At 36.6% G+C, this 10,867-nt stretch overlaps 1 protein-coding gene across 1 annotated transcript; it reads right to left on the bottom strand.

Moving 5' to 3' along the window:
• Positions 1-2,488: 2,488 nt before the first annotated feature.
• LOC127638359 (uncharacterized protein C11orf96 homolog) lies at positions 2,489-4,575 on the bottom strand. The gene has a single exon (XM_052119845.1). It carries the CDS (start codon positions 4,287-4,289, stop codon positions 3,921-3,923), a length of 369 nt encoding a protein of 122 aa, XP_051975805.1. The 5' UTR covers positions 4,290-4,575; the 3' UTR covers positions 2,489-3,920.
• Positions 4,576-10,867: the final 6,292 nt, after the last annotated feature.

Here is a 10,867-nt window from a genome sequence, read left to right as displayed (position 1 = left end):
ATTCAGCAAAAAAAAAAAAAAAAAATGCCTTTTCAGACAGCACCCAGAACAGACAACATAAGGTAAATTAGCAAAACTGAATGGGCTTTGATATTTTAAATGTATTTGTGTACAAGCTATATTATATAAAATGTATCTATGTATAATTAAACTCTTACTATACATTTTTACCACTTATGTTGCAATGTGCACAGGGCTGTTACAAAAGACCTCATATTTGTACCGTTCCCCAAATCTGGCTCATGATCTTCGAAATGCTACGTCATGAAGATGGATCTACGTGTTTCCAGTTGAAGAAAATCACTTAATCTTCCTTGCTTCTCGGCATACTGTACGTTGTCATTACTGATCCATTTAATAAACACTGGCCTGTAAACATGAGTCACAGTGTTTGTCTACTGATTCAGTCACGTTTCAAGCCCACTCACTTGAACTACTTTTCCCAGGTCAGTTGTGAATTAAACAGCCTTGTGGTTGATTCATAGGTCTGTAGTTCAAAGAATATGGGCGAGGATATACAATAGAGCCAATTACAAACACTAAGAGGATGGATTTCAAATGCAATGCTGCACATTTTCCTTGACACTTTCCTTTTTCAGGAAGATTTTCATCAAATCCTCTCTTGGCAAGCAATAAGTGATAAAGAACTATTTGTTACATAACCAAGAACATTTACATTTATTCATTTGGCAGACGCTTTTATCCAAAGCGACTTACAAAAGAGGAAAACAGTGGGACCTGTCTAAATGCCAGCTGGGAACACAATGTTTTTAATTGATGGCTGTTTATGTACTCGACAATGCTCCCGTACATTCTGAAAAATGCGCAGTGTCTCTATTTTAAAGTATATAAAGTAGCAATAAAGGTCTGAAAAGGGCTTGGACATGCTGTTGTGTTTTTAGATTTGATTAGATAAAGCTAGACCAAAATGTAAATGTAAACAGACAGAAAGAGAGTGAGGGAGGGAGACAGATAAAATGAATTCTGTAGATAAGGCAGTCTGGTGAAAATGGAACATAAAGTTTATTTTCACAGCAGTTTGAAAAAACACTGTACTTCACTGACCTCACTCACTATCGCCACGGCAACCACATTCAAAGTAGGTTGCTGAGGGACTTTGGTGCAGAGAAGGGAGATAACTTGGAGATTTTCAAGGTTCTTGAAATAAATATTCTTTTAGGTGTTGGGAAACATGAGTGGACTGCATGCCCAGCAGTAAACAACCGCATTAATTATTATATTTATTTTTTTAATATTCAGCTAAAACGGCAACTGTCATTGAAATAGATCTTTAAAGGAATATTCCGGTTCAATACAAGTTTAGCTAAATCAACAGCATTTGTGGAATAATGTTTATTACCACTGAAATTCATTTGGTCCCTCCGTTTCTTTAAAAAAGCAACAATTTATAGTGAGGTACTTACAATGGAAGTGAATGGGGCCGATGTTTTTAAGGGTTTAAATGCAGAAATGTGAAGCTTATTATTTCATAAAAGCATGTACATTAATTCTTCTGTTAAAACTTGCATTTTATTTGAGCTTTAGGGTTCCCTTTGTTTTAGGGTTTTTTTTAGACATTACACTGTCATAACAACTAAGTTGTAAAATTGGCTATAACTTCACACAGAAAAGGTTTGTAAGTGATTTTATCACACTAAAATCATGTGAACACACATTTTGTTTATGTCTTGTGGCTATACTTTTGAAACAGTGAGTATTTTTAACATTTACTGATTGGCCCCATTGACTCCCATTGTAAGTGCCTCACTGTATACCAGATTTTTGCTTTTTTCAAGAAAAGGACGGACGAGTCGAAATTTATTTTTTAGGTAATAAACATTATGCCGCAAATGCTGTCGATTGAGCTTAACTTCTATTGAACCCATAATTATTTAAGTCAGGGTTATAAAGACTCATTGGGACAAAGGGTATTCCCTAAAACACTTACACACACACACTTCATTTTTATGTTGAGCATAATCTTTCACAACACCACAGAATCCCCAATTGGATGGAGAGGCATGTTTTCCCATAATGTAACTAGATCAGAAGGCAAGTCAGAGAGATTCTATTTTAAGATGTCTACTGGTGGAAACAAATCAGATGTTGAGGAGGGTGTCCAGGCAGGGGCTGATGAAATGTGTTTTTGTGTTGTGGATTAAGCACTTTGTAAACACATGCTATTTTCTGAGAATATGGGTGATCGTTATTCCAAGGGGCCATAGGAGGAGTTCATTATGATATGTCTGTCATTTGTTGTTTAACCTTCTTGTGCTCTCACTTGAACACTTTTTTTCAGCATTTGTATTATTATGTATCATTTCGTAAACACTTTGTTAAACAGGTTTGCTGAACCTTCAATGTTGAAACAAAACAATTAATGTAAAAGGACAAATTAGAGGACAAATTCAACTTTATAAAGTTTATTTATATTTAATAGAAAGTATTAAATAAATTAACAAAGACAATAAAGGTCAAATGGTCCAATTTAAATATTCTGGTAATGACTTAATTTCAATTTAAAGTTATACTAAACTCTCTTTTAGCAACTATTTTGTATCATTATGTATTATTTCATAAAAAAGTTTTGCTAAACTGGTTTGCTTACCACTCACCATTAAAAATAAAGAACAAATTAAATGGCAAATGCAATGCTATAAAGTGTATTTGTATATCTATTAAAGAAAGTATGAAACAAATAAACATAATAAAGGTCAAATATAAAGGATTATTTTCTTTAATTACTTCAAATACAATGATTGTGACTTTACAATTTTTGCAATTATTTTTGTATGATTTCTCATTATTTCATTAAAACATTTTCAAATTCAAAAGAAATTAAATGCAATGCTATAAAGTTTATTTGTATATTAAAGAAAGTATGAAACAAATTCACAAATATAATAAAAGTCAAATTGAAGTATAAAGGCTTCTTTTCTCTTACATAAAGTGATAGTGACTTCACTATCATGTCCACAGTGTCATCAAAACAAATGTCTTATTTCACTATGTTAGAACAAAATAATCGCTGAATAAATATAACACATTTAAAAAGTAAATTATTTGTTCATTATTGAGTTCATTAGTAAGTTCACCATTGCCTGAACACTGTTTATTTTCTGTAAAAATACAGTACATTATCTGTCATTACCTATTTCAGTTTGTTTGACAGATAACCAATTATTTATAATAAAATAAGACAGTCTACATCCTGTTCAGCAGTGGAGAACCCATTTGACTGTACAATCTTCAAGCAGGCACAAGGGATATAAACAACAACATTAGTCTCAATGGAATAGCACATAGTACCTCTTCTGTCGTACAAGTTCATTACACATGAAACCTCGCAGGTCCTTAAGTCTCATGTGGCAAAAAAAGGAATTTGCATGGAATTTAAGTGGTTTCTGAAATCTTCCAAAATACTACAGCTGAGCTTTTGCAGGGAAGCTTAAACAGTTAAACAGTTTGCCAGCGCTACTTGACAGGAATTTGCACATTGAAAATGCATTTATATGCATACCAGTACTTTTGGCATTATTTACTCCCCCAAATGTTGTTCCAAACCCATACGAATTTCTTTCCTCTGGGAAACATTAAATGAGATGTTAGGAAGAACACAGGCTCAGTCCATATCAAAAGACAGTGAATTTGCAATGAAAGTGAATGGTGACTGAGGCTGCCAGTCCCTAACATTCTGCTTAACATCTCATTTTGAGAAAGAAAGAGTCATACAGGTTTGAAATAACATGTAAGTGTCATTCTTTCGTGAACTATCCCTTTAACAAACGTAAATCAGGAATTTCAAAGGAAGATATGTGCAAAACACAGTCCCTTCAGCCGTCTGACTTTCCTTCCTTCTCCTTACTTAAACTCTCACTTTGTATCTCTCAGTCTCTTCCTCCTCCTCCTCCTGTCACCTTTCACTGTGCCGAGTCTGAGTCACTGGAGTCCAGACTAGCCTGAGTGGACGTGGTACGGCAGCTTTGCGTGGATCCCGCGTGGTGCAAAGTCTGTGTGCTTTTTCTTAGACTCTCCAGCGACTGCAGGAAGGACCTTCTTGCCCTTTCTTCTTCCAGAGGTGAAGCCCCTTCCTCCTCCACTTCTGCAATCTCTGCAAAAGTCACCGGCTGGGTCTTGAACCGGGCATCTCGGGGCCGCCGTGGACGGTTTCGGCACCTAGCTAGACACTTGGGCACAGGCAGCTGCTGGGGAAACTCCTCCATTGCTGATGCCAAGATGTGTGCAGGTAGAACCGGGAAGCCCACAGTCTCCATTGGACGTGCAGCCATGGATCTGGATGGCAAGGGCTGGACGTTTCTCTTCTGAGATGTTTGTGATGAGAGATCCTTGCGATTCTCCAGTTTACAAAAGGTTTTAAAGTAATTTTCTCGGTTCTTGTTTCAAGAGCGCTTCCTCTTGCCTATATTTGGATGGCAAAGCAAACTTTGAACATTTGAAATTCAGCTCCAGATGACAATGTCCAGGTGATAACAGGGGAGAATGAACGCCTTCAGACTTTGTTTGTACCACTTACTGGAGTATTGTTTGTGCTGTCTCTTTGCCGTTTCTCAGTGTACTACTGACAGAGATAAACCTGCTCAGGCTTTTATAGTGCTTCACTCCCCCAAAATCTCCCCACTTCCCTCTGGCTCCACCCACCAACTGTGAACAGTCATGGTTCTGGCTGCCATACCAGTTCCTCTGAATCAGATCCTTGAAATAAATGCCAGCCAGTGAGGGAGGAGGGAACAGGATACATGCAGTATCAAAAGAGAGAATAAAAAAAAATCTACAATGGAGTAATAAACAAATAGGCAGGGAGAGAAAAATGGATGGATAGAGGTTATATACAAGAGAAATAAACAAAAGATGATTTAAGATGATCATCTAGATTGTAAACCACATAAATAAACACATATTAGGTGTGAACAAATGTGTGGTGAAAGAAATAGAATTGCCACCTGATGAGAGAATATATTATGTACAGTGAATGAGGACCAGAGTTCACGCTGAAATCTGGGATATTTTTGTTCCATTCAAACCTGGAAACAAGCAAAGTTTTCTAATTTTGAAACACACCAAAAAACAAAAAGTAGGATGTAAAATAAAGAAGAAATATTTACAATTTTGCACCATTTCTAGGTCACTAATCAAATGAAAGCACATTTGTGACATTGACCATCTCAATATGCAGAATGGATGTACTCATGGGTAAGTTAAGTGCATAAACCACATATCAAGTGTCAACAAACTGTGAATTTCTATGCAAATGTCTCCAAACATTTGCATAGAAATTCCATTTATGTACTCCTAACCCTAACCCCAAACCCTAACAGCCCAGATATACTTAATAAGAACTCAAAGAACAAACATGTGTAACGTGTGTATATACTGTAAGGATATACACTCACTGAGCACTTTATTAGGAACACTTTGGTCCTAATAAAGTGCCTGACGTGGTCTTCTGCTGTTGTAAGCCCATCCGCCTCAATGTTTGCATTCTGAGATGCTATTCTACAATTGTACATAGTGGTTACCTGAGTTACCGTAGACTTTCTGTCAGCTCGAAACAGTCTGGCCATTCTCCATTGACCTCTCTCATCAACAAGGTGTTTCTGCCTCGAGAACTGCCACTCACAAGGTGGTTTTTTTTTTTTTTTTTTGACACCATTTTGAGTAAATCCGAAATCACTGAGATCACATTTTTCCCCATTATGATGATTGATGTGAACATTAACTGAAGCTCCTGACCTGTATCTGCATGATGTTATGCACTGCATTGCTGCGACATGATTGGCTGATTAGATAATCGGATGAAAATGTAGGTGTACAAGTGTACCTAATAAAGTGCTCAGTGAGTGTATATTGGAACACTTCTAATGATGATACACACTTGTGACAGGGCGGAGGGCGGGGCCGGGTCGTGATTATACACACCCGGTCCCTTATCAGGCTAATGAAGCCTCCGAGAGCGATAAAGGCTGACTGCAGAAGGTGGTGCGAAGAGAGAGAGATTGTTTACGGTCAGCTGACCATCATGTATAAAGGGATACAAATGGGAAAGGAGGCGGCGAGAACCTGCTTGACAATATAAATAATAGTTTAATTGAAAACTTTAACAAAAGACACAAACACACATGACAGTCAGCTGACCATAAACGATCTCTCTCTCTTCGCACCATGTTTTCTTCAGTCTGCCTTCATCCCTTTCGGAGGCTTCATTAGCCTGATAAGGGCCCGGGTGTGTATAATCACGACCCGGCCCCGCCCTCCGCCCTGTCACAATGCTTTTCATCGAAGTGGGCCACTTGGTTTCTGATCTAATTTTTCTTTTACTAGAGGTGTAGTCAGCTCTGCAACATGTACATGGGAAGAATCACACCCCCAAAGTGCCATGACCATGATCTCACCACTATAATGAGAGTAGCTCTCATCACCCTCTCACTTTTATTTTTTCTCTTTTCTTCATGTGCCATTCAGATTTGTCATTATGACTAGAGTCACCCTCCAAAGAATCACGTCAGACATGTTCAATGAGCTTGGAGACATACAGTATTAGACACAGTGAGTGAAACTTTTTTCAAAGCCCCTAAGTATGACCCATTAAAGCAAAGAGGAAACCATAAACCCTTGTATTATTTCAATTTTTCCCATATTTCAAATGCAAAGGGGTCATATAAAGTCTGCTCTAAGTAACATTTCATCTGTTTTAGTCTATTTTAGTTGATAGTCTGATCTTAGACACCTGCAGACATACACGTTCATCCACCCACTTGCAAGGTATTATCAGTCAGGTATAGCTTTGTGAACCACATGTTGCAAGGAGGAATTGCAAGTCTGATTAATGACTTGTTTCTAGACTGAGCAGAATGAAATGCAGAATGGATGTACTCAAGGGTAAGAGGAGAGTAATCACACATATCCAAAGGCAGAAATCACACCCTTCACAGCATGTCACCCCCCCCCCCCCCACCACCACCACCACCACCAATTCTACACCAATGCTCGTACCATACATCTGCTGTTGTCACATGATGTGCACGAAACAGTAACAAACTACCCTCTTAATAAACCTCCAATTCTATTATCAGTATTTTCAAGTCAAAACAAAACAAATGTTTGAAATTGTTTTGATTCAGACTAATTTTTTATTGATGCTTCTTTCAGACTGATTTGTGAACCATTTTGAACAGTTAACTGAAAACAACCGACTCAAAAGAATGACTGGCTCACAAATCTGACATCACAGCTTGCAAGCAAGTTTGCAGTTTCTTCGAAGTTTAACAGGATTCAAAAAGAAAAATTAATGTAGGACAGGACTTTATTCTATCCATATGGAATTGACTGGATTGTGAAAAGTGGTCTCTATATGATGTGGTTGGAGGGTAGGGATTGAAAATTGCTTGGTGACTTCAATCACTTTAGATGCGGAACAAGTTATAATATTTTGAAAGATTTGTAGACAAACTTTGTTTTCCTTGTAATAATTTACACCAATGAATCATGCATAATAAGACCAGGAACATTAATTGAGAGAGTAAATATGAGTCAATTTTGATTTTATTTGGACTTTTACCAATCAGTAGCAGCTGCCAGTATTTCCAAAAAAGCCCCATGAACATTTCTCCAAATTCTCTGATAAATAATAAGTATGACTTGGTTACTTTTTTCCATTGTCTTGGGATTTACATTTACATTTAGCAGACAATTTTATCCAAAGTGACTTACAAATGAGAATCATAGCAAACAAGTCGTCATACACATTTCAACAAAATCTACAGTGTATTGCCAAGCTCTCAATATATATATATATATTATGTGTACAGTAAGTGTAATTAGTGTGTATTGGATAAGTGCTCGCAGAACAGATGTGTTTTCAGCTGGATCTTGAATGTTGAGATGGTATCAGCAGATCGTGTGAAGGTTGGAATCTCAATCCACCACAGTGGAACAGAGAAAGTGAAAGATCATGAAACAGACTTTGAGCCTCTTTGTGATGAGACCACCAGGCGTTGCTCGTTCAGGTAGCCAGTGACGTGAAATCAAGTGTGGTGTGACATGAGCCCTTTTTGGCTGATGCGCTGCTGCATTCTGGACCATCTGCAGTGGCTTAATTGTGATAGCTGGGAGGCCAGCCAGGGATGAATGTACAGTGACAAAGCACATGAGTTACAGAGTAGAGAAACACAGCGAATCAGAGGGGACAGAATCCACAGAGATGGATTTGTTATGTTATACATACCAAAGTCATATGCTTCACCACAATGGCCAAATATTTAGGACATGATGACTAGTAACCTACATTAACTATTAAATTATTATTGCTTGAGTTGATTATCTTGTAGTTATATGGGGAACAAATTAATTTATTTTCAAATTAAGAGGTGTATGCATGTCTGTTATTATGTGATAGAAACAGGTGAAAATACCATTTGGAGGCCCTGTATTTTGCTTGGACTTGACCTGGAATACACTAAAGGGGCCAAGAAGCCATATATTTATAGTACTACATAGACACATTCCCATGAAGGCCACTTGCGCTGCATAACAGCCAAAATTAGCAGAGGCAACATCCTGACTTCTCCCTCACGGCCCAAAACATGCCAGTCCAGTAATGGATAACACATAAACAGAAGCTGCTCGTATTACTTCGACAGGATATTTATTTTTTTATAACTAGCTTATGTATAAGTAGCACTGTACATAAATGTCAGAATGCAATGGGTACATTACTTCTGAAATGTAATCGGTACTAAATTCAAATGACACCATTTAAATTGTAATCCGTTTTGTAATCTTTTCAATTACCTTTTTAGGTAAAATAATCTGATTACTTTTGGATTGCCATTTTCATATTTTGATGAAAATCTATTTATTAATTTTAAATATATTGAGTAACAATTAACACTGCTTTTATTAAAAATTCTTAATGGAAACTTGTTATTTTTCAGTTGCTGATTAAAAATAAGTGCTTGAAGGGTCATAAAATTAACATTACTCATGATAAAAGACAATAAGAACATGCTTGCATGTTTAATCTTAAAATAATTGTTATTTAAGAAATTAAGAATAGGGATTGAACTTGTTATTATCCAGCTCTGAAATCAATAATGAGAGAATCTCTCTAGATATTATGTAGAGATGTACGATTTTTACCTCCTCATAACTATTCAAGAGAAGGGGTGGCCTTAACCTAAAGGCCCAATATACTTCTGGAGAAGTTATTCATTCAGGGTTAAAAGAAGTTCTAAACAGTCGAGCAACGGTATACTGTTCCAGAACATTCAGACACCCGCCACACCACTGTGGAAGGTGTTTAGAAGTACATTTAAATATAAGGAGGCTACAAGTAAAACCAAAAACTAATGTGATATTAAAATGTGTTACCTCATTATATGAGCAGAATTAACATGAGGTTAGTAAAATAAGTTCATGACGCTAATGCACTAACAAGCTATACGTGGCCATAATATGCACCGATTACACTCTGTTACTGTAATTTATGATGACATGTATAAAACTGCAAATATTTATGTATAAAAGTGTTAATGTGCAGAATAAAGAAAAAACGATGATAGGCTTACTTTGGGCAGATGTGTGAATGGCTTTTGCTGCAGATGGTACATGAGGGAATGGGCACTTGAGAGTATTTTAGTAGGTTTGATTCCTTTGGTAGACTAATTTAAAAAAAAATCACATGACATGGTCTTGCACGCGGTGTGCTCACGTTGAATACTGACTGAAAAACTTAAAGTAGTAGGGGGAGCCTCAGGTCACACCTACTGATGACGTGGAAGTTTTCCTAAAAGTTCACCTAGGCCAGCTGTTCTGAACCAGCGAAATGAACGCAAAAAACACCTTTTTTAACAGATTTTGTTCTAAAGGACACATCGTCATACCCGTTCATTCTTCAATTTCATATGAGGTATATCTGGGCCTTAAGACAGAAGCTTTCATCCTAAAGCATGGTGCAAAAGCACAAAGTTGCATGTGACCGATAACTCTGAAATGTTTGCTTGCAACATGTGGTTTTAAGGAAGAGTGTCTAAAATAATGAGCAGGTGGACAAGGGCTTGTTTGAAATACATTATTTTCGATGCAGGGTGCCAAAACAAACAGTTTGGCATTTATTTGTGCATTCATTTAAAAACTAAATTTAAAAAGAGAAACCAAATTCCCTGTGTGTATTTGTAGATTGTATGAAGTACTTTCAATGCAGTGCATCAATTATTATCAAATATTTTAGCCTATTTTCAAGATGTATACATTTCAATTGAATAACAAATTTCCATCTAATTGAATTGCCTAATCTTTAACAAAATAAAATGTACAATTCAATTAGAAGGAAATTTGTTATTCAATTGAAATGGATACATCATAAAAATAGGCTAAAATATTTTTTGAGTGCATGCACACATTGCTAGATGTTACAGAAAACACTTATAATACAGACTGCTCATTTTAAAATTTAACAGCATAATTAGTACATTATGCACTATTTGTTGCCTTTGGCTGATTGGAATGTAATCCAATTACAAGTAATCAACTTTTAGGCACTGTGTACAATTTAATTTCATAACTTTGTATCTTCTAAAACAAGAACATATCAGAGCCCAACATGGATTGCTTGATATGCTCCTACAAAGCTGTAGTCCATCCATTCCTTGAAGGAATGAAAGAAAAACAAGATAAAATGAATTAGTTCTGTAACAAGCTGTGTTTTGGGAGTTAAACCACAATCTGGGTCTTGATTTCAGTGTAGTGTTGAGTGCAATGTACTCTGTGGAGATGTTGTTTTTGTTCCAAAGTTCTGCTGGGAAAAGGAGGAGTTTTCCCCTAACAGAGATCTTGGTCTTAATATCAGTGG

Source organism: Xyrauchen texanus, chromosome 46, assembly GCF_025860055.1.
Source record: "Xyrauchen texanus isolate HMW12.3.18 chromosome 46, RBS_HiC_50CHRs, whole genome shotgun sequence".
Classification (NCBI taxonomy): Eukaryota; Metazoa; Chordata; class Actinopteri; order Cypriniformes; family Catostomidae; genus Xyrauchen; species Xyrauchen texanus.
The sequence above is the reverse complement of the archived record's forward strand: the minus strand, read 5'-3'. Positions and strand labels throughout refer to the sequence as shown.